Source organism: Kryptolebias marmoratus, linkage group LG6 (assembly GCF_001649575.2).
Source record: "Kryptolebias marmoratus isolate JLee-2015 linkage group LG6, ASM164957v2, whole genome shotgun sequence".
Classification (NCBI taxonomy): Eukaryota; Metazoa; Chordata; class Actinopteri; order Cyprinodontiformes; family Rivulidae; genus Kryptolebias; species Kryptolebias marmoratus.
In genome coordinates this window covers 28,305,870-28,330,519 of record NC_051435.1, presented here as the reverse complement: position 1 = coordinate 28,330,519, position 24,650 = coordinate 28,305,870, and the positions used below count along the sequence as shown (strand labels likewise).

Sequence of the window (24,650 nt, the reverse complement as noted above, 5' to 3'; positions counted from 1 at the left end):
GCTCGGATGACTTGTCTGAGTGAACCCACTCCCAAAGAGACAAGGTTTCAAATGAGTCACTGTAAAAAAGGTTCAAAACAGCATTTAATCAGAGTTGCAGGTTCAAGTAATACAGAAATAAGCTGCAGCGTTCCTTCCATCTCGGTCAACATTTTGCAGACTGTAAAACAGTTTTAAAGATAAGCGGTCTGCAGGAGCCCTGGTTGTTTCCTGCTTTATGTTGTCTGGAGCCTCTGAACTGGTGACATTTTTATTAATATTCGATCAATTCATCCATCAGTGCTAATGGAATCTAACAGATATTTCTCTGAAGCAGGTCAGAAACAAGAAGTGGACTGTGAATAAGGAAAAAACAACAACAACAAAAAAACTGAACGTTCAAGAAAATATTTAAAGATGTTCACAAAACCTGAGGTTTATTCCTTGAAATATTTATTTAAAAGACGTTCTGCTTTCTTTAAAGGGAAACAGCTGGAGACCCGATCAGAACTTTGTGACAGGACTGAATATTTGATCTGAAGTTTCCTGGAAAATTAAAGTTTCTATCAGCTTTACCTGAGCCAGTTTGTCTTCACGATTATTCCTGTTCCTAAGAAACATTTACAGAAAATCATATTTTGGTCCAAATCATGACATTGTTCAATGTAATAAACTGTAACAGACTTCATCACTGTTAAGTAAAGTGTATAAATGTATTTCTGTGTCCCGTTGAAGCTGCTCTTCTCCCATCAGCTCCAGGTTAGTGGAGGTCTCTAGGCCCTCCTCATGCCGCGGGCCATCAGGCAGGCGAACACTGTCATCACCATCTTCGGCTTGACCTCCACCAGGTCCTCGGGCAGGGCGTACACCCGCGCACCGATCTTTCTGGCCATGGAGATGGCGTACCTGACGACACAAAGGCAACAATCTGAGTTTCACATTTTAGGGTTCAGCTACAACACAGGACCTCTGCTCCAGCTGTAATCAGACCCTTTTCCCTTTTTGGCAGTTTTATGTTTTTTTATGAAAAAAAAAATTCTTGTTTTTTCTCAGTCAAACCTGTTCTATTTGAGGCTTATGGAGGCCATGGAGCTCAGGGGAATCTTCAGAGCAACAGAAATGTTTTTGCAGTCTTCCTCAGATCTGTGCCTTGCAAAATTCCTGTCTCTGAGCTCTGCAGGTGATTGTTTGTTTCTGTCATTGTCAGGGGTCCTCCTACAGAGAGGAGTGTGCTTTTCCAAATCATGTCCAATCACTGTCATTTACCACGGGTAGTCTTAAATTTAAAGTGAGGACACATCTCAGCAGGGATCAATACAATAGAGGCACCTGAACTAAATCTCTGGTGTGAATACTTATATAAATATTGGTATTTCTGTGATTTCTTTTACATTAATTTATAGAATTGTATTTTTTGTTTTCTCTTTGTCTATGTGCTGCAGCATCAAACATAAAGGAGGTCTGAACACTTCATAAAGCTGCTGTTGAACTAAATCTGTTTGACTGAAGTTTGGCCAAATTACTAAAATGACAAAACTACCACCAGAAGTCAAACGTGTCCCAGCAAGCAGACGTACTTTGCATTGTTGAGTTTCTCTTCCTCTGTCAGGTCCTCAGCCTTCAGCAGGTCGTATCGGATCGACCCAGGCTGGATGGAATCGATCAGGTCCAGAACCGGCATACTGCTGCTGATCGACATATCCTGCACAAAAAAAAAGGTTCACTTGAGTAATTTTCTTTATCGGGCTGAAAACGCGTTTAATCCATCTGGATTTATAAAAGCGCACAATCTGAGAACTAAAGGTACTGAGGCTTACTGGTGGGATCGGTCTATTAACTGGTCAGAGGTAAAAACAGACATCAGTTGGTTTAAGACCAGTCTTGTACTAATTTAAGTGTTTGTGTGTGTATTTAGAATTAGCTCAGTAAGTGACATCATTAAACTGAACACGGCTCTCCTACTTAAGGTAACCTGCCAGGTGTTTTACCTTAAAGCTGGAGATGGTGCCTTTTCCAGCCTGTGTGAGGGTTTCATTGACCCACGACACGATGGTGTCATCAATTATTTTTTGTCCGTCGCCGAGGTCCTCCAGGATGTTCAGGGTGTATCTGAGGGAAGGTTTGGATTCAGAAGTTAAACCTCAGTTTCTTTTGGTTTTCGTAAACCAGTACGTGAGCATGTAGTTTACTGCCATTAAAGAGAACATTTTAGGATTGTTTCACAAATACATAATCCCAATACATCTGTTATTTTTTTGTTTTTACTGAAAGCTTTCAGCTGCGTGGTAATGGATCAGGCTACTGGATTCACTGAATTTGATATTGAACTTTTGAAAGAATGTTGATGCATCAGTTTCATAATGTTAGCAGGCACAACAAGGCCTGTGAGTTACAAACACATGCAGTTACAGATGTTTATTCTGTGTGTTTTCCTGTGTGTGCAAATTTTTCTGAAAGTAATCATTGTACATACATCCACACCTGATTAACCTAAGCTAACTCAATTCAAAATGGCTGCCACAGCGACCTGACCTTAGCAAACACCATATGACTGCGACACTAGACACTAAATGACTATAACTCTGTCAGTTTGACGGATATTATAATTTGCTGTGGTAGGAGCTAAGAAACATGCCCAACTCATACCCTGAGTGCTACACAATGTGTCAAATTTGCTTGAAACTAACTGCTGGAGTCGACCCTGTCTTTCTGTTAGCAAAATATCTTATGAAACACTGCATAAATTTTACTGAAACTCACAGAAAGTAATCACTGAACGTACATCTGTAAGTTATGACTTCATTTTTTGATCTGGGATTATGCATAATGTTTTTTTTTTATTAGGTTTGGCCAACATGGCTACTATGCCATCTTTTCTCAACACAAGCTGATCTTAGTCTAAATCTCTGGCGTGTAAGGCAGTGGGCGATATGCTTTCCTTCAAGGAATGCTTAGCTTTTAACTAAGTCGTGTTTTGTTTCTTTCATCAGCAGCAGAAGTAAAATGTGTCTAAGCTCCACCAGTCGACCAATCAAACAAAATCAGAACATTCCTTCCTGCAGCAGGAAGCAGAAATTATAATTACATTTTTGGGGCTTTTTAATTTGAAGGCACTACATTCCATTTATTATTTTAATATCTGCACAAACTTTAATTTTTCTGGCTTTGTTTGGCCCCACTGGTCATCACAGGGGAAGGATGATGGGAAGGATGGATGTTAAGGACAAAAAGAGAAGACTGAGGGAACAGAAGTGGGTCACTGGTACCTCCTCATGAGCTGCCAGAGCAGAGCGAGGGTGAGGGTTCGATTTCCTGCGTTCAGGTCCTGACCGGCAATGCCGACCAGAGAGAACTTGGCCTCCTTTTTGCCCAGCTCCACAGCGTAGTTACAGTTCTCCAGCTGGAACAGAAAAGAGTCAGCTCAGTTAGCACCAAAATCCTTTAACCCTCCTGGGTTTTAATCAGCTGGAGTGGGAGAAAAGAAAAAAACATTTTCGTGTGATCTTTTTATTAAGGCTGCCAATGCATGAGCACTTGTTCTTGCATTCTGTCATGATTTTTGGTTCACTATTCTTCCCACAGCTACAAAAAATATATCAAAAATATGCAGCTAGATTAGGAACAGTTTTATGACTTTTGCTAGTAGTACATGGTACATCCTAGACAAAGTTTGCAAAAAAAAAAAGAAAAAGATTTCCACATAAATAATAATGGGATTTTAGCAAAACAAGGAAGAAACCCAGTCCTCTCTGGATCGCTTTAGCTCACAGTTTAAACAAATCACAGAAAGTTGGACTTTAAATCACTGCACTGACAATTTTGAAACCATTTATGGTTTTCACACAATCTCAGTTTAAGTTTTATGATTTTAGGAAATTTTACCACAATGTTCAACCTGCACTGGGATGATAACACTCTCTAACTCTTCTTATTCCCACAAAAGTTGAACTTCGTATACAATCCAAAGCTCAGATTGTAGTAATTCTTGTCTTGTTTCACCCTGTGTGTTTCACTCTGCTGTAGGATATTAGGGTTTTCTCTTAAATCCCCACAGAGAGCAGAGAGCACACATCCAAACACTCACTGATTTCCATTGTATCTGAGTGTTCTTTTCAAAACTACAAGTGGAAGCTCTTTTAACTTGTCATGTCTCCTACATAAAACACTGTAGACACATAAGAATGAATGTGTGATGACCGGACGCTTCTGCTATTTAACACTTCAAGAATCTTTTCAGTACGACTTAGACTGTAGTTTTCACACAGTGACTGACTGAGGCTTACTTCTAATCTGTGTTTCTGTCTGCCTGTCTTATTAGGAGTGCTGTCAGGGAGTGAGAGATACAAGTGTGTGGTTACCATGGTGACCCTAATGAGCTGTAGCTTTTAACATTTCTTTTGCTCTTGGTTCTCTTCACACTTTTACAATTTATACATCAAAACATCAGGATTTTATCAGCTTTGATTTTTCCAAAAGGAAGTCCTAAATTACTGCTGAGCTTTAGAGAAGAAATTTGATGGATGTTGAAATTCCAGGTAGTAGCTGCTTTGTCACCCTTCAACATGTCTACAGAAACGCTCTCGTTTTGAACCCCTGTTGTACCTTCTTCATGTTGCTACCAAGCTTGGAGTACGGGGGTTTGTTGACTCTGTCCCAGTCTACTGGAACTTTGATCTTTTCATACAGCTGGAAGATCACTATAGCATCATCGATGTCTCTGTAACACACACACACACACACAGTCAGACAGTCAGTATATGTATATTTATCAACAGGGCTGTAGAAGAAGAGAGGAAAGTGTTCTTACGCATAGAGATGGTTGACCCGAGGGTTAACACCCAGCGAGTTCATCCAGTTCCTGAAGGTCCGTTCTTCTCTGGTTTCACCTGCAGAGAAACATCAGCCAGAACTGATCAAAACCAGGAAACGCACGTCTGCAGCAAACATCAGAGAAGGTGAGAACCTTAGGGCTGGAAACAGTATTAATCATGAGAATGACGTAATCTCACCTTCGATGGAGCTCCAGTCGATGTCCTGGTTCTCTGGTTTCTTCAGAGCTGGGTACTTGTTGAATAGATTGGCAACAAAAGCCAAGTTGAGCTTGGGGTTGCCGCGGACGACATCTGGCGGCATGACGAACTGCCTGCAGCCGAGCCGGTCGGCCTGGTCCAACATGCACTCGGCTCTCTTTATGTCCTCTTTCTCCTGCAGAGAGACGGACGAGGAGGGCGTCAGGAAACCCAACCAAGCTGTGGCGTTCAGTTTGAACTTTCAACTGTCCACAAAATCAGACCCTCTGCTGACAATCAACACTCTTCAAAACTTTAGGAGTTAATAATACGTGGAAAAAACTCAAAGAATTAGACCAAATTATCAACAGAAGCTGCTGCTAAAGCAATATTGTTTGAAATAAACAAATTGAACAACTTATTTTCTAATAAATCATTTAAATTTTTTGACATTTTAAATGAATATTTATTTTTGTTTCAGTTTTTCACACATGTATACAATTATATTTTTGACAAGCCCTAAACAATAAAAATAAACAACATTAGGATGAATAAAAACTAAATATAGTAAATTTAAGAACTAAATTACAGCAGATATGTCTTAATAATACCACTCAAATATAAAACCAGAGAGCCTTACAGCACATAGCAACATCCAAAAGATTATTTTTTACATGTGCAGCAGTATGACAGTAATACTGGTAGACGGAAGAGATTAAAAAAATAAAAATATCTTCAGTCTGTCAGATAAATGCAGTCTCTCACCCGGATTCCTGACATGTCGATGGTGATGGGGGGGATTCCCTCCTCGTCTCCTTTAGGTGCCACCTGGTTGAGCAGGTTGTAGTACGCCTTGGAGTCCTGAGTCAAAGAGTGTTGAGAAGTTCATTCATCACTTTAATTTTTTCTTGAATAAAAATAGATGATGTGTGTGTGTGTGTGTGTGTGTGTGTGTGTGTGTGTGTGTGTGTGTGTGTGTGTGTGTGTGGTCACCTTGATGTCAGAGCTGAAGTTGTTGATCTTGCCACAACCAGCCTCCTCCAGGTGATAGTTGGCCCAACGCAGCAGCAGCTCCTCGGGGGAAAGTTTCATCAGATCCTCCAGACTTTCTCCATCACGCAGCAGAGCGATCAAAGCTACACACACACACACATTTTACAACATCACAATGTTACTCTGGTCTGTTGTATAAAACACATTAATATTTTCTGTATAATTAACATAAATCCACTGACTCTGTCCAAATGTAACTAAATCCACTTCTGTGGTTAACATGTTAACATATAGATGTTTCAAAAACAGGTGGTTCCCTCTAATTTTATACAGTCTGATGCTAAACTAACTAGCTGTTAACAGTAACCTCTGCAGTGTTTAGTATCCTAACACAATAATAGTATCAGCTTGAGCATCTGACTGACAGACAGAAATTAGTATGCTACAAAAATTGTTAAATGATGGTTTAGACATTTTGAAGTGGGGCTCTGTGGAAAAGTTATGAACAATTAATATTTATCTCTTGTGCTTTGACTGGCGTCAGTTTGGAGAAGTCTGACAGGACTAGTTAACAACTAGTCTGAACGCCACTATGACCAAAGTGGATTGTTGCTGTTTTAAAATATTCCCATTTCAAAAAATTCCAACCTGTTCATGAACTTTATTTTATTATTTATTAACCTTTATTACGGTTTTCATTACATGACTATTATGGTAAACGTATGATATTCCTGCCTGAAGTGACCACAGTCTGCACCGGAAGTGCTACAACCTTCTATTGCTACTATTTGTGCTTACAAATAACCAGATCATTTTGTGTAAATAACCCTGTAATGCAAAACTGATAGTGTTTCAAAAGGTTTATAAATTATTTTTTACATAACCTAAACTGTTTTTAAAAAATTATGTTGGAGCTGTTTCAAGACTGCAGATTGTTGGACAACAAAAACTGTTGTAGTTATAGTTCATCTCATGTGATTCCTGTTAAAAGAATGACATTTCAGCTGAACAGCTGAATGTTTATTTCTTGGCAATAAGCTGTATGAAACATCAGGGGACAAGTCAAACCTGTCTTATATTGCTTCCATAAGAATGACCCAGAGTGGCGGTCTAAATTTAAGAATCTTGTTCATAGTGTAATCCATTTAGACCACCTTCCAATGTAGTTAACTTACATAACTCATTGGAAGGTACCAAACAAGAGTATTTTCCTCATCACAGGCAGTTAAGTATGTCTAGCTAAACTCAATCTAGCCAATGTTCTGCTAGTTCCTAATGTCAAATCAAGATTGTAATGAGTAGTTAAAATCTTTGTTAGAATAAGAAGAGTGATAGTGATTAATCACCACTACAGGTTGTTGCCTTCTGCTCACAGATACATGTTGATTAAATGTAACTCAAAAAGGTACAAATGTTCATTTATCCCTGTTAGTGTAGGTCTCATTAATAAATTGAGATAGGTTTTTAATAACCTGTGGTGTATAAATAAATTGTACTGTGTGCTGTATGGATGATGTTTTCTATGTTTATCTGCAATTGTCCTTGCTGTTTGCAAAGCAAATTGCCCTTCGGCCACAATAAAGTATAAAGTAAGTAAGTAAGCAAGTGCATTTACTAAGAACAGAACAGAAGTTGCTCTATATTTAGACTTCCATTCTGGATCATTCTTTGAGAAACTATAGGTTGGTTCTGTATTTCCCTCAAAATAATAATTTCACTGATTTAAGTGGAAAAGTTTCTTCTTTTAATAGGAATCCCACAAGGTGATGAACTGACAACAGTAAGTTATTGTTGCCCTGTGATGCAGGGAAACATAGATGATATGGTTCTCTGCTAGACGACCTCTACTGAAGCTCACGCACCTTCGTTTTTGCTGAGTTCAATGTCGGCAAACAGGCCGATCTTGATGACCTGCCACAGCAGACCCAGGACCAGGTGCTGCCTGCCCTCCTTCAGGTCTTCAGCTCCAATGTTCACCACGTGGCAGCCGATGGCCGACGCCGAGTTCAGAGCCAGATTCAGGTTCTCCTGTTGGACCGAACAACAAGATCTTCAGACATGCAGTGATACTGAAGTTTATCATCAAAGGGATGAGAAGAAAGCCATCTTAGTGTCTCACTTGAATGGTGAAGGGGGTGAGCTTCTTCTTGTTGATGGTTCTCTCATCAATGGTGTCAGGGACAGACAGGTTGATCATTTTACTAAAGACAAATCAAATTCAGGCTGATCAACACAACAGTCCCACATTTACAGAGTAAAACATTCATTTATGTTTTCAGTCAGTGACTGAAGCAGATGTTCTAAAATGAGTTAGGTTTTTCTATTTTTGGTGTTTACTGTAAGTTTCCACCACCTCTGAGCTCACAGACACTGACTTCCTTTTTATGAAACTTTTGATTTGTTCATTTCCACAGTTTTGTTTTCATGTCCTAATTTTCACCTCATACTTCTTTGTACCACATACTGAATGTACCCATGAATAACTACAACACAAATTCAAACATGTAATATTCTTTATTCATCAAATAACTATAACTTGTCTCCTACCTTTCAGCCTATGAAAATGAAGGCACTATGAAAAACACTCCAAAAAACTTAAAGTTAAACATTTGTTAAACACACAGCTGAATGTGTACAGTTCAACCACAGTATACAAGGAAAATTCATATTAAGTTGCTCTTTAAATGTGGTAACTGGGTGTTGAGCAGTGTGCTGTAACTCAGCTAAGGGGTGATGTTTAAAGTAAAAATTACCAGAGGACAATTCCATCTCCCATTCCGGTGAACAGGTCATTGTTGTTGGGATCCATTGGGAGAACATGTTTACAATCTTGATCTTTTTCCAAAGCTTTATTGATCCAGTTCACAAAGGCTACCTTTTCTTCCTCTGCAGGCAAAAAAAAAAAACAACAAAAACCCCCACATCATATCACAGGAAGCAGTTCGTCTCAACCAAATGTTTTACAACTTCTTCTTCTTTACAAATTTGTTTTCTCTTACTGCAGATGTATTACTGACTGGTCTTGTTCCCAAAAAGTAATTTCATCCTGCTCTCTTAGTCCACCTTCACACTGGATGATGACCCCACTGCAGTGTAAGAAATCAGAAGGTCTATGGATGGTCTTTGCAGGGGCTTGGTGAGCTCGTTTAGGGCATTCTAAGAACACAGCGGGCTCCTGATTATGTGTGATATATTGTGGAGGGTTTTGAGCATGAACAAAACCGCTGTAGCAACATTGTGGTGGTTTATCATTGTGGTGTATCGAGGTCCTGGGTGGAGCATGGTGGCAGCGTATCCATGATGTGGGACATGTTTGCACCAACGTGATTTAGTTGTTTAGAATGTGGACCAGGACTGAGCACCATGGCCTCATGCCTCAGATACAAATGTAATAACAACAAAGTCATGGAAACAAGCGCAGATGTGATACTTGTGGTGTTAGCATTGTGTTAGCACAGCATGATCTTCTTGTGCACAGCTGTATCCTGACACAGTTGGAGAGAGTCTTGGAAGGGTGGGTGGATAGATTGTGGTGAGGGTGCAGACAATAAAAATAGACGGAAAAACCCTACTTGGTGAGTGCTAACACTAGCAGTATGATGATTGCCTTCACACTGAAGGAGATGTTACAAATATACCACAATCCAATACAATGTAATAAGTTGTGTAGGTAGTGGGGAGTAAAGGGGTCATCATTCAGTGTGAAGGGGGTCTTCAAGACTCAAAGATACACAGCATCACATTACATCATACATCAACATAAGACGTAACAACATCTCAGCTTCTTACTGAAAATAATGTTGAATTTCTCTTCCAGTTATCAAAAACATGTTTTGGTGTTACTATTATTGTTTTAATAATTTGAGTCACTACTCTTGTTCCAAACCAGATTAACTTTGATCTACTGTTAATCTGAGCACACACACTCATTACTTGTAGTTTTTCCTGTCAGGTGTGAGTACAGACCTGAGTATGAGTGCTGAGTGCCTGACTGCTCGGATGTTCCTGCCACGTTACAGATTCCCTCCTTCTTATTGATGGCTTTCCTGAAGGATTTGGCCACTTCGGTGCTCTTCAGCCCGTGGACCATCTGAAGGTGGAAACAACAAAATGCTGAGCGCTTTCCCCTCAGAGTGAGTTCTAAAAATAAGCCTGATGGAGCATATCCTCACCTCAGTGAACTCTTCAAAGGTGAGCCTGTCACTGGTTTTCATCAGCTCCTGGACCATCTCTCGGATTTTGTATCCGGGCAGAGGCAGGTTGGCTGCCTTAAAGAGCTCATGGAGCTCATCTTTGCTGATGAATCCGTTGTTGTCCACATCTGACAGAAAAGGCCAGAGAGGTCAGAGGTCACAGGGAACAGAACCCATCAGACGATCAACTTTAAGTTGTAGCTTTGTCAAAATGAATTTAGTTTTTTTTTTTTCAGTCTCCAGCTTTTGTGAATAAAAATGCTATCATCTAAATCTGTTAGACATGAAAGATGAATTTCTATATTTTTCTGTTGTGGAGTATTTTCCAGGTTTATAATGTAAAAGCAGAAAGAGCTAATAATTTGTGATCTGTGTGTCAAAACCTTAAAGAGAAAAACACTTTTCACCATTCTAAGACATAAAACAAGTCATAAACCACCCTAGTAAGGTCAAAGTTCTTGCAAAACTTTGCTCTTAAACTTTTAATTCATTTTGGGTAACATATCACACAGTGCCCTCTGTTTCTTTTTTATCAAATAGCCACATCATTTTCTACTAACGAAGCTACTTCTTATTTTCTTAGAAAACTATTAGAAGAGGACTTCCGGGAACCCATCATGGCAGCAGCGTAAAAAGCGAGCTCCCCGACCCACATTCCTGTAAGCTGAATATTTTGGAAATTTAGCAACAATAAGTTAAGTAAATAACTAATTTAATAAGGGCATTTACTATGACAAGATGGCAGAAAATTTCTAAAACCCGAGGGATCAACGAAACTGAAGCGTTAGCAACGGGGCTAGCGGATCTGGCTAAAGAGGCAGAAAACGGCCCAGAGTCAAGCCCGGAGAGTCAAAATGCAGAGGCTAGTTCCACCCTAAACATGGTAAACTTGGAAACGATTCTCAAGGAGCTGCGAGATTTTCGCCAGGAAAACTCGGACACTCTAAAAGAAATTAAAGAGGAGATTAGAGTCGCCAATAATAGGATCGATAATGCGGAGAAGCGGATAAAACAAGCAGGGGAGCGCTTGCATAACATTGAGGATGCTACAGTGGAGCTCCTGGAGCTACAGAAACAGTTCGAAGCATGGCCGGTTGGTTTAAGAGGGACGATCAAGGAGGGGGAATACCAGGATTCACGGACTGAAGGAGGGGGCAGAGGAAGGAGCTGGAAGGATGACGGAATTTGTGGAGAACCTGCTGAGAGAGAAGCTGGAGATACCACTGTCATTTCCCCTCCAGATAGAGAGAGCCCACAGGGCTCTGCCGTCGCGCCCTCCTCCGGGTTCACCACCAAGAGCTATTGTGGTAAAGTTTCTGGACCTCGGAGTAAAGGAAGAGATTATAAAGGGGGCATGGCAGAGGAAGGGTTTTGTGTACGAGGAGAAGAAAGTGTTTGTGGACCACAATTACACTCCGGAGGTGTTGAAGAAACGGAAGGAAAAAAGAGCGCTGCGGGAGAAGAATATACGATTCCACACGCCATTCCCAGCGAGACTGCGTGTGTTCTAGGAGGGAGAGACGCGGGTCTACGACACGGCTGAGGAGGCCACGAAAGACATGGCGGAGCGAGGATTTTGTGTGACGGTGGCAAGACCGGCGGACAACAGCCTGGAGAAAATCAGACACCTGACCTGGAAGACGGTCGGGGCCAGGAGGGGGCAGACACCAAAGGATACGGTAGAAGGTTACAAACAACAATTACAAGGTTTTAGGAGATGTCAGGATAAGATTTAAGATTAAAACGAGGTATGTAATATCTTTAAGTTATTTGGGAGGGTTGACCTAAGATGAAAGGGAGAAATGTTTATTTCTTTATTTCTTTATTTTTTATTACATACTAGGGAATTCTAATCAGGTCAAAACAGTAAGGAAATGTTCCTGTTAAGTCTGAGAGGTCGGGGTATCTCCTATCCGTTAATAATTCATTTTTTAAATTTTTTTATTTCTTTTTATTTCTAATTTTATGTATATGTTTCAACTTTGGAAACACGGACTGTACATGGACAGGGCTGTTTGCAAAAGAAAGAGCCCGATCCCTCTGGCAGGGAGAGGTCATCTCTTTGGGCACATTCCATCATAGCCTAAAAAGGGTCAAAATGCTGACCCCACTCAAGGAAGTCCTTTTGTTATTCACGAGTTCATCAGTGAATGTTCGGAAAATGTGGTTTTTTGTGTTCATTTTTGCATTTTTTTTCTGTGGCGTAAGGGTTCATCAGGGGAAGGTTGCAGAGAGAGGGGGGAAATACAGGAACATGAAAAGCTTAAGAGAAACGGGTTTAATCAAGTATATTACTCATCATATAGAACTGGTCAGAGGAGAGGAGTAGCTATTCTGATATCGGGGAAAGCCGTATTTGAAAAGCTATCAGAAATGAAAGACAATGAAGGGAGATATGTGTTGATTAAGGGGAGATTAGAGGGAGAGTTGATTACTATTCTGAACACATAAGCCCCTCCAGGCTCGGATTGGTCTTTTTATAGAAAGATGTTTGACTTGCTGACAGCTGAGGGAGAAGGCATTTTGATATGGGGATGAGATTTAAACATCAGACTGAATACACGCCTTGACTGCTCGGACATTGGAAAGCAAAAATCTGCAATCACTAACAAATTTAGAGAATTCGTGACAGAGCTGAGGATAATGGACGTATGGAGAGAGCTAAATCCATCAGGAAGAAATTACACATATTTTTCTACGCCTCACTCAGTATATTCAAGTATCGATTATTTCTTTATGGATAATAAGGATAGATGCAGAGTGGAAAAATGTGATATAGGGGTAAGGGATATATCAGATCATAGTCCAATATACTTAAACCTGGAATTGTCAAAAGAAACAAAAACAACAATGTGGAGGCTCAATACAAACTTATAAAAGGGAAAAATGAAGGAGGAACTTACAGAAGAAATCATATCTATGTAAGGGAAAATAATAATGGGGAGGTCTCTCCATTCACATTGTGGGACACATGCAAAGCAGTAATCCGAGGGAAGATGATTGCCAAAGTAGCATTTTTGAAAAAGCAAACACAGGGAAAACTTAAAAAATTACAAATGGATCTAAAAGAATTGGAAAAACAGCATAAACAATTTCCCACAGATGAGAAGAAATCCCAAGAAATCAAAAAAAAATAAAATGGAGATTGTCACGATCTGTGGAGAAGAAGGCGATCCCAGAGCGCAGACTCATTTTAAATAACTAATTTATTAAAGTAAAAATAATCAGAACAACAAAACAAAAAGCTGATGTGGCAGCAGAGACTAAATAATAACAAAGGCAAGAACATAGGACACGGAGCGACGAAAACAGGAACGGGCACGGAGACGGAAACCAGGAACACAGAAACAATGAATCAGCAGTGAGTGAAGGAGATGACCGGGTTTTTAAACACAGGAGAAGATGAGATAAGTGAGTGATACAAATTGCTGTCAGGTGGAGATGAGCGTGGCAGGTAAACAGATGAGTGAGTGACTGAGGAGGCATGAATGGTGACATGAAACAAACACAGACACAAGAGACAAAGACAGAACGAACCTGAACCAAACTAGCAAGATAACAGAATAAAATAAACAATAAACACCAACAGAAACACAAAGACAACCAACTGAAAACTAAAAACCCAAATCCCGACAGAGATAAATTGCATATTGGAAGATGAGATTAAAAAAAACCTATTGTACACAAAACAAAGGTACTATGAGGGAGGAGGGAAGTCAGCAAGACTGCTGGCATATAAAATGAAAAAACAGGTGGCAAATAATAATTTTTACACAATCAAGGATGCCTCAAATATGATAAAATATAAGACAGGAGAGATACAGGAATTCTTCAAAAAATATTACAAGAATTTATACTCACAAGTAGAAATTGAGAATAAGAATCAAATGCAAAATTTGTTGGATTCCCTAAATTTACCAAGAATAACAGAAGATCAAAATCGAATACTGACAAAGAAAATGACAGAAGATGAGATAAACTCAGAGATTTCAAATCTGAAAAACAAGGCTCTAGGCACAGATGGCTACACTTCTGAGTTCTATAAATTGATGAGAAAAATGTTGGCCCCCTTGTTGAAAAATACATTCAATTGAGTATTAAAAGAAGGAGAAACGCCAAGATCCTGGAGGGAAGCTTTCATCGCAGTTATCCCTAAAGAAGGAAAGGATAAATTGGAATGCACGAACTATAGACCAGTAAGTGTCTTAAATTTAGATTATAGATTATTTACTGCAATTTTGGCCAGACGCTTAGAAGTGATCCTGCCAGACATAATTGACTTGGATCAAACAGGATTCATAAAGCAGAGACAGATGCAGAACAATATTAGGCGCACATTGCTGGTAATGCAAAATATTATTAAAAGAGGAACAGAAGCGGTAATATTGGGATTGGATGCAGAAAAAGCCTTCGACTCTGTCAGGCGGAACTTCTTATACAAGGTGCTTGAACAATTTGGTTTTAACGAAATATTCATTGGAACCATAAAATCCCTATATGACCAACCCACAGCGACGATCAAAGTTAATGGAAATCTTTCAAATGTTTTTACGTTACATCGAGAGTGCCGTCAAGGCTGCTCCATTAGCCCACTCCTATTTGCAATATATTTGGAACCTCTTAGCTAATGGATAAAGCAAAATGAAAATATAAAGGGTATACACATGGAGGGAGGGGAACCAAAGATAGCTCTATTTGCAGATGATGTATTAATTTATCTATCCCAACCAGACAGATCGATTCCAGCACTAGTAAAGACAATGGATGAATTTGGTTCGCTGTCGGGTTATAAACTAAATACAAAGAAAACCCAAGTTCTCACTTTCAACTATGAACCGAATCAATTAATCAGAGAAAAATTTAGTTGGTATCGGACTCGAAAACTCTCAAGTACCTAGGAGTTGTTTTGACTCAAGACTTATCTGAATTAAAATCTATAAACTTTAATCCATTAGTGGCTAGAATAAAATCGGATATGGGTAGGTGGAGTTTAGTTCCCTATACAAGCTTAACTTCAAGAGTAGAAATGATCAAAACAAATGTCTTACCAAGACTATTGTATTTATTCACAACTTTTCCTGTAGAAGTGACAGACAAAGAATTTGCAGAATGGGATAGAATAATCTCGAGATACATATGGCAGGGAAGGAGACCACGGATCAAGTTTAAAACATTGCAGTTACCCAAGAATCAAGGGGGGTTAGCTTTACCCTGCCTAAAGAGCTATTTTATAGCGACACATTTAAAGATTCTCCTAGACATAAGCAAACCATCATACTCAGCAAAATGGAAAGAAATAGAATGCGAAATGACACACAGGATACCATTACAAGCGATAATAAATGATAAGAAACTGAGAATACACCTCGGGGAGGACCTGAATGCATGGATGGACGTGTCCATTGACATATGGAATGAGATTATAATAAAATATGGTTTAACAGAGCAGAGTAGAATGCTGAGATGGATTGCGTATAAATCAAATTTTAAGCCTAGTGTAACGGACAAAACTTTCAGAAATTGGGAAACGGGTCCGAAGATATTCTAGGAGTTGGTAAAGAAAAATGCTATACGAAGCTTTGAGGATATAAAGAGCAATTATGGACTGAATAATAAGGATTTCTTCGGATACTTGAAATTGAGGGACTATAAAGAGGAACTAAAAAAAAGATAAACTTAGATGAGTTGGAATCAGGAATAACCAAGATGTTCATATGAGCAAATTAATCAAATGTGGGGGGGGAAATAATCTCTAAACTGTACACAAAATTGGAAAATTTGAAGGGGAACAACACCGCATATATAAAAGGGAAATGGGAAAATGAGGTGAGTTGGAGGCTTTCAGAAGAGAAATGGGCGGAAATATGCAGGCAACAGTGGAAAATAACTTGTTCCCTCTCATGCAGGGAGTTTGGCTGAAAGAATATAGTAAGATACTTTATCACACCAGCACAAAGAAAATACCAAGATACAAGATGTTGGAGGAAATGTGGAGAAGATAGAGCTAATCACTTCCATGTGTTTTGGGATTGCTCCTACATCGTATCATACTGGCAGGATGTAAAGAACTGTATGGATATAGTTTTGGGGACGAGCATACAGTTCACATTCGATGTTCTATACATGGGAAGAGGGACAGAATGGTTATTAAGATCAGCTGATAAATATATGTATGGGGTTATGACGTTGGCTAGCAAAAAGCCATTACTAGGAAATGGATGAAAGCAGAGATTCCTAAAAGGGAAGATTGGGATGACGTAATGCATAATATTTATATGATGGAAAGGTTGACATTTTCCGTCAGATTAGAATCTGGTAAATTTAAGAAGTACTGCAAAAATTGGTTGGATTTCATATCACCATTGAGATCAGATTTTGTGGATTAAAACCGAGGGATGGGAGGAGCCCTTTCACAGCTACAGAGTGTATATAGTTATTTTGCAGGTATCTTTACGCGAGAAGATAAGATAATTAAAGGACCTGGGGTTGAAAAAGCGAACAGAAAAACCTAGGTATTGAAAATATTGGGGCAGGTTGAAGCATATAAAGGAAAACAAGGTTATAATGTTTCAATGTAGATATAGAATGTCTACGTACTGTATTTTGATGTATACTGGAAGGACATATGTAAAAATGTTAAAATGTGGTTGTACACATGTATGGAAAACAAAACCTTAATAAAAAAAGAATTACAAAAAAAAAGAAAACTATTAGAGGTAATTGATCATTTAAAAAAAAACAGAGTGAGCAATTCATTTCCATCCCTAAATTCAGCATATTTTTGTTTCACTTCCATCACAGCCCTTTTCCTCAGTGAGCACATGAATCAGACCTCCTCAAGCAAAAATTGCTCCAGAGACTGAAACATAAAATAGTTTTATATAATTTTTGTTCTTTAAATTGTAGCATAACTAAAGCCTAACTCTGTAATGGGTAAAGTTGTGATTTAGAGAAATTATGTTTCTGATGTTGCTCCCACAATAGTTCCTCAAACCTCCTTTCTCTGTCAGAAACACAGGAGGAAATGACAGAAATGGTGACAACATTCTTACCAATCTTGGCAAAAGCTTCTCTAAGTTCCTCCAGTTCCTCGGGAGATATTGGTGTGGCGGCCATGTTGGGATCTTGACTCAGCAGTTGGACCCTGAAACTGATACAGTGAGAAAACCCAAACAGCTGTAATTATTTAGAACCGCAGCAGAACCAAGCAGGTACAACCAGCAGGGCAGAACAAAAGGAGGAACCTCACAGTTGGTATCGCCTAACTTTGTATTGTGATGCAACGTTTTTATACTTCTCACTTTTGCTACCCTGAAACTTCCCTCTGCTGCTACGCTTCCTGAGCCTCAGATAAGCTCTTCTCTGTTGCTTTGTAGTTTTGGTGTCTGCTTAAACAGCTGAACACCCACAGCTAAACTGTAACTTTCTGCTGAACAGATGATAAAAACCCTCAGAATCATACTGGAAGATGTTTTTGGGTAGTGGTGGGAGGTGTACTCACTACTCCTTGCATGCTTTTTGAGTTACAAAACAAACCATACCAAAAACCTTTTATCTTACATTGCCCCACAAAGGAACCTTTTACTGGATGTATAAAACCTTTGAAAGAACTTGCTGAATGACCAGGATTCTGTATAAAGTTGTGGGAGAGTTGCCAAAAAGTCGCTGCTCAAAATGACTTCAAGTTATACTTTTGTCACATCACACCTTTTCAGTTTGGTCACTTTGTCAGCTGGTAAGGGTCTCTTCATACTCGCCTCGGTCCTGCTTTGTACTAACCTTGACCTCCTCCCTGATGTTGATGATTTATGTTTTGGAGTATTTTTATTAATACCCTCTGTAGTTTGAGAGAACATAAATAAAGGGGTAGACTGAGCATTTTGCCTTTCAGCTCAGCTCTCTCTTCACTACAACACTGCAAGTGTCATGATCCTTGGTTCTTTGTGTTTTTGGTTTGATAGCTTTATGGATTTTAGTCTCCTTTTTTCACGTTGCTGTTCTTTGTGTTTCCTTTAGTTTATATTTTGAAAATTTTTGTTAGTGTTTGTTTCTTGCAATATTTTTTTTTCATATTTTCATTGTGTTCAGTATGCCTCCCTCTGTTTCCAGTCATTCTCAGTACTTTTCCTCAGTCAGCTTCTGCTCCTTGGTCCTGCCACGCCCACCTACACCTGACCTCTACTATACTTCATCTGCCTTTAAAACCAAATGATAGTTCTTTCTACATCCACCCATTGTTGAAATGTCTTTTTGACATCAAGGTTTGTATGGCTTCAAATTTTTTAAGTTTTAATGATAAGAAAACTTAAATTATTGTGTTCAGCCCTAGTTCTACTGCTGACATTCTTCCTGCTAATTATGACTCTCTTGAACCGTGTAGACTGGAGGTCCACTATCCTGGATGTTTTAGATGTTTCCCTGCTCTTCAGCAGGTCATCAAGTTCTGCAGAAGCCTGTTAATGACTCAGTCATTCAAATCAGGCGTGTCACAGCAGAGAAACATCTAAAACATGCAGGATAGCGGCCCTCCAGGACCAGGACTGGACACCTCTTGTTAAGAATCTGAAGATGACTCTTGACTCTAAGTTTAAGTTTACTAAGCCAATGAACTCTGCTTTGCAGAAAAGTTTTTTTTCAGCTAAGGCAGATAGCAGGGTTGACCAGACCTGACGTGAAGAACATAATTCATGCCCTCATCACAACCTGACTTGACTATTGTAACGCTCCTTTTCTCATTTCCAACTTGTTCAAAATGCTGCAGCTCGACGTTTAACAGGAACTCGTAGGTTTGAACACATCTCACTGATCTTGTCCTCACTTCGCTGGCTTCCTGTGCACCACAGTTCCTGTTGACATAGAAATGCCTAAATGGCCTTGCACCCTCATATCTCTCCAATTTACGGCAACCTTATGTTCCTTCTCGGGCACTTAGATCATCTGAACAGCTGCTTTTGGTTGTCCTGAAAACCTTGTTGAAGCTCAGAGGAGATCAGGGTTTTTCTGTTGTAGCTCCTAAACTCTGGAACAATCTGCCCCCCAACTTTAGACATGCGTCTTCACTTCCTGTTTTTAAATTTCTTTTTAAAATACATTTGTTCTCTCTGACATTCACCAAGTGTGAATTGATTTTAGTATTGTTTTATGTAAATGTTTACTTTCTTCTGATGTTTTAATTTTTTACTATTTTTCTATTTATTGTTGTGCATCTTGTTATTTTTTAAAATGTGTTTTATAAATAAATTTACTTGACTACTCAGTTCAGCCTCTGTCAATAACACCATCCAGAAGGAGGGAAATCTAAAGATTTGATTTTGTTGTATTCAAGCTCAAATCTGTTGAAGGATAATGTCAAAAACAGTTTAAGACGCCACAGTGAGAAAGGCTATTTGCAGATACAAAAGATGCAAACAGGTTAGATATGAATATTGTAAATGAGATGATGAGTTTTTCATTTCCTTTGACAAGATGGTGTGATGCTGCTGAAGCCTGTTCAACATGTGGACGAGCCAATGAGCCACATGTTGCTGATGTGGATGGGGTCCATCTGCAATAATCACAGAAGTGTAGTGTTTTTGCTACAAAAAGGTAAAAACTTTAAGTTTTAAACTTCTGATCTTCGTTTGATGGATGAAAGCAGCTTTAGAAGCACAATATGGGCTTTTATTATAGAGGTTTGTGCTAAATATCAAATCATAATGCATCTCTGCAACCTGAGACTGACTCTTCACAGGAGCAGTAGCTGTCATTAATGTAAGCTCTGTTTAAATAAACATACTGTATTTTCATCTTTTTTTTCTAAAAAAGGAAACGCAGCATGAGGAAGAGTGAGCACATGAACATGCAGGACACTTATTTCAGTGAAGATGATTCACCCTGAGTGTTTTTGTTCACAGCTACCTTTTTGGCAGTTCAGACTTTAAACCTCAAAAGGGATGATTTGTAGCCCGTTCATTTCAGCGGCAATGATTCATCTTCCTGCGTCACCAGAGGAAATGAAACCTCGTGGGGACATACTGCATTGTAAAAAAAAATACATTGTAAATGGCTTGTACTTATATAGTCCTTTCTGGCCAATCAGGCCACTCAAAGCACTTTACAACACAATCTGTGCCCACATAGCACTCTACTGCATCACTACAAAGCTAATCTATATTATAGAGTCTAACGCCATTCATACACTGATGGGGCACACATCAGAGGCAGTGAGGGGCTTACTGTCTTGCCCAGGGACATTTCAACATGTGACTCCTGCCAGAAATCAAATCTCCAACTCTCTCATTGGAGGACGGCTGCTCTAACCACTGAGCCACAGTCAACCCTGTGACCTTATTATGAATCTTATTTGTTACTGAGGTTACAAATAAACTTTTTTTGTTGCTTTTTTTAGATTTAAAATAAACTGACCCAAACAGGTGGAGAACACCTGGTTTTTGCCTGATTGGTAGTTTTTATTGAACCGGCCTGAATGACAATAAGATCAGCTGAAACTATCTATCTAACTAGCTATCTTTTTATTTTCTTTATCAGAGTGACAACTAGTCCGCCACTAAGGTCACAAACCTGTCTGTCAAGATCTGGTTTCACACAAGAAAATACAAACCCAAACAGGTAATTTTTGTTTTTAGGAATTTACCAACATAAAGTATGAAAAGCCAGGAGTCTGATACCTGTTGTGCTTTTCTTTGGCTTGAAGGGTTTTAAAGAAATTAAACAGATTCCAGAACATTTGGAGGAAGTGTTCTTAAGTGTTAAAATTACTTTTTAAACAAAAAACAAAAAATCATCACTGTCAGTGAGCTAAATGTCAAACTTTTAAAAATAAAAAGTCATGTTTTTCTTTATATGGTAACAGAAATTCAGTGCTGATGCTCTGTCTGCAGCCAGTGGAAACAGAGAAGTTGTTCTTGCAGCAGATCAGAAGCAGAAATGAAACTGGAGACTCGAACACTTTTAGCACGTCTCTCTCATCCGCTTTGAACAAACTAACTGAAGTTAAAGGACTGAGCGACATTTAAGGTGTGATATTTGTGATGAACAGTTTCAGTCACTGCTGCTCCACGGTGCTCTCTTTCCTGTTATTTTACTGCAGGGTTTTTTTTTATATAAAGATTTATATCAGCTCTTAAAGCGTCGACTTGTATTCTTGTTTGTGCTGAGGTCACTTGGTTTTGCAACACTTCACATGATGTTGCAAAGTGTAATTGAGTACAACCAAGGTGGATTATACAGCATTTCCTTCTACTTCTTTTTTCCTAGCTTGTTTCTTTTGAGGGCTAAAGTTTACATCAGAGAAAATTAACCTGAATTTATTCGATACTGTTTCTGCAGGATTTGTGACATTACATGTAGTTTGATGCTGAAGATGCTCTAAAAGATTTTTAGATATATGTGCATTTAAAACTCAATTTAAAAAACTTTCAGAGTGCACCATATTTGCAGGTTCCTTTTCAAGCAGATTTGAAACTATTTCACGACTTACTTAATTAAAATTATTTCAATGTGTCTGTGGTAATAACTGAAGGTAACTCTACCAAACATAAAAAACTAAGAAAACCTAAAAAATAAAAAGGGCCCAAATTGAAAAAAAAACTCTGCTTCACACTGGTCCTAATCACACCAAACAAGTGAGGGTAAATAAATAAAATAAATGAAATAATGCAAAAAATCTGAATTTAGATCAGTAAAGTAAATCTCAGAATGTTTGTTACTACATTTTGTCTATTTGAATGACGTACATTTACATTTGAAGGACAACTTTTTAAATTTTTATTTATGCTGTTACACAGAGTTTTTGTTTTATTTTAAAACTTCAAATTAAATCACTGATTCAGACAGTTTAATTGAAATGATATATTAAGCAAAGATGCCAAACATTTACTGACACCTTCTGAAATGTGTCACCCTGCCTTTTCACTGCGGTTTTATGTCCCATCAGCAAAACTAAATATGTCACTAACAAACATTAAACATAAATGGTTAAAGACATTAGCCAGACTGTGGAAAATCAGGCTATATAAACCATTATATTGGCGACATGCAGCGGTACGGCAACAGGCACAGGCCAATTGCAGTTTGTGATGGATTGCATTCAGAGGTGAGGCTCGGCTCGTTGCTGCCGCACCTCGCGTTTCAACAGCTTATTTGAACAGGAAATATGCAATTTCAGCGATTTCAGCAATTTTGACAATAAAAATGTTCCAATATTAGTCATACATAAAGATCAGTGGACAAATATCCCTGGCAGGAATACTGAGTCAGCATTCATACTGTTTTCTCTTTTATCAATCCAGAATCAAAATATTCAGCTCATTCAAGAAATGGAAGCTATGACCTTTTTTTTTTTTTTTTACTTTTTTACTTTTCTAAATTTTAACTTTATTTAGAAAGAAGAACATTGTCCTCTGAAATCTGCTTCAGTGTACTCACTCTGTTTTTGTCTTCTGGTGCTATTTTTAGCATCTAACTAGCCTTTTGTTACTTCTAGTTAGCATATTGCCACTTTTAGCTTTTAGGCTGCTTTTAGCTAGCGGTCTGCTTCTTTTAGCATTAACAGCTCAGTTTCAGCTTCTTCACCAAACTTAAGCTGGTTATTATGTCTTGCAGCAAAACAGTTTTACTGAAAAAGAAACAAAAACATAAGCTATTAATTCATTTCCCATCAAAAGTCAGCATTTACACTGTTTTTTTCTCCAAAAATGCTATTTGCAAGGTGTTTAACCCATTTTTGTTAGATATTTAGTCCATAATTTAAAATACATCAAAAATAAATGTGTGTTTTTGTCATATGAGCAGAGTCCGTGTTCACGTGGTAACTCCTACTGCACGTAATAGATTTAATGCACCATATAAGCATCATGTTGTATAAAACGAATCTGAGCTGTCAATATTTCTAAAATTAAACAAACCAGAAAGAAAAAGAAAAAAAAATAATACAGAAAAGGGAACAATCAGTTCATGCAGCCGTTTCCAGTGAACTGATCTGTTTCAGGGCAGTGCAGCTTCTGTGTTTGGATGGGTTCAGCTGCATCAGTGTGAAGCACATGATCCAGCTTCAGCAGCTTTTGGTTTTCTTTATTTCTAAACTAGATGCTGGTCATCTCTGCAACAGAAAGCACTGATCACAAGTCAAACTCTGAAAGCCCTGACCTGAGCTGGTGTCTCTTCCAGCCCATGCTGCATGAGAGGGATTTTTTCAGTTGAAGTGAAGCTAACCACAAACTTCCTTTTCAGCTCACTGCAGTGGTTTAACTTCTTGTTCCAGTTTACTTGTAGGCCTCACTCTGCTCCTAACTGCTTGTATTTGTTTTATTTATACTTTATACGTCAGATTTGATCTGAGTCAAGTTCACAATGCTCTGAGGTAATCAGATTTTCCAAGCAGAGTCTGTGCTCCAGTGCAGAAAAATTGTGGCATGGATTTAAAACAAAGTGTGCAATCTGAAAGACGGTCACACAATGTATTTTTCTTATTTTATCCATTTTTAAAAGAATGAACAAACTATTCCTTCAGGTGCCTGACACTCCGCAGGGATGCATTCAGGAGAACTGTGAAGATGTGAGGCTCTTTACCTGAGAGATGTGGTGAGGCAGCGGATGGTTCTCTGGGCGTGGACGGTTACTGTCCGTCTCTTCTCCTCAGACGGTCGCTGTGGCTGCTGTGCTGCTCAAAGCCTGACAGACAGCGGTCTGAATCGACGCAGAGAGCAGGGCGACAGCACATCTATTCAAATCTATGAGGAAGGAAGTGACATGCAACACTTCAGAAACAGATCTTTTGTCTTTATATGGCAATGCACGCTGTCAGCTAAGGTGATCTCCCACACCCAGTCTGAAGGGGTTTCAGGGACACGTTTTATGACTCCTTTTACTTCATTTCATGTTAATCTGAAATATTTTAGCTGATGGCAGGTGTGTTCCCCAGAAGGCTGAAGTCATTTTAATAAATCAAAAGATGCTTCATACAAAGTATGAGTCTTTGGACATTTATGCAACCAGCCTATGTGTATCTTTTTATATATTTTAAATTTTTTTCTACCTAATAGATTTGCTTGTTGTTTAGTTTAGTTGTATAAACAATATATGTCACATTAAATTTGAAAAATATTTATAAATCCTTTATTTTCATCTCATTTTTTTACATACACAAAATTTACTATTTTAGGGGTGTCAGACATTTTATTTCCACTATATTACAAAAACACTCCTTAGATCCATGTCCTCTGAAGAATTCAACACAACTGTGACCATTTTTTTGTAGTGAAAAATGTTTTTTTTTTGTTGTTTTTTTAAACATGGATGTAAAGAAAAAAGTTTGACCTTTTTTCCATTTTTGAAATCAGTACAGACAGGCAGATGCATGGCTAGGTTATACAATTCAAATTTAAATCCAGTTTAAATTTAAAACAAGTTTAAAACAGGACAGATAGATAGTTTAATGAAACTTTAGTTGGATTTAAACCAGATGTGTGGCCTCAAA

At 38.6% G+C, this 24,650-nt stretch overlaps 1 protein-coding gene across 1 annotated transcript; it reads right to left on the bottom strand.

The window, feature by feature from the left end:
• Positions 1-66: 66 nt before the first annotated feature.
• lcp1 (lymphocyte cytosolic protein 1 (L-plastin)) lies at positions 67-23,900 on the bottom strand. Its single transcript, XM_025010917.2, has 16 exons — positions 23,744-23,900; positions 17,227-17,324; positions 10,154-10,302; positions 9,948-10,071; positions 8,735-8,867; positions 8,101-8,182; positions 7,844-8,009; positions 5,982-6,124; positions 5,754-5,849; positions 4,989-5,184; positions 4,787-4,865; positions 4,582-4,696; positions 3,246-3,379; positions 1,968-2,088; positions 1,557-1,681; positions 67-885 (listed from the first exon to the last, which is right to left on the bottom strand). The coding sequence occupies exons 2-16, from the start codon at positions 17,288-17,290 to the stop codon at positions 753-755; spliced, it is 1,860 nt and encodes a 619-aa protein (XP_024866685.1). The 5' UTR covers positions 17,291-17,324; positions 23,744-23,900; the 3' UTR covers positions 67-752.
• Between the last annotated feature and the right edge of the window lie 750 nt (positions 23,901-24,650).

Excerpts from the sequence above, each read along its gene's own strand:
- lcp1 (XM_025010917.2), bottom strand. The coding sequence starts at position 17,290 with ATGGCCGCCACACCAATATCTCCCGAGGAACTGGAGGAACTTAGAGAA. Across the intron at positions 4,697-4,786 it reads CGGGTCAACCATCTCTATGC|AGACATCGATGATGCTATAG; the intron begins GTAAGAACACTT and ends TGTGTGTTACAG. Across the intron at positions 1,682-1,967 it reads GCACCATCTCCAGCTTTAAG|GATATGTCGATCAGCAGCAG; the intron begins GTAAAACACCTG and ends TTTTTTGTGCAG.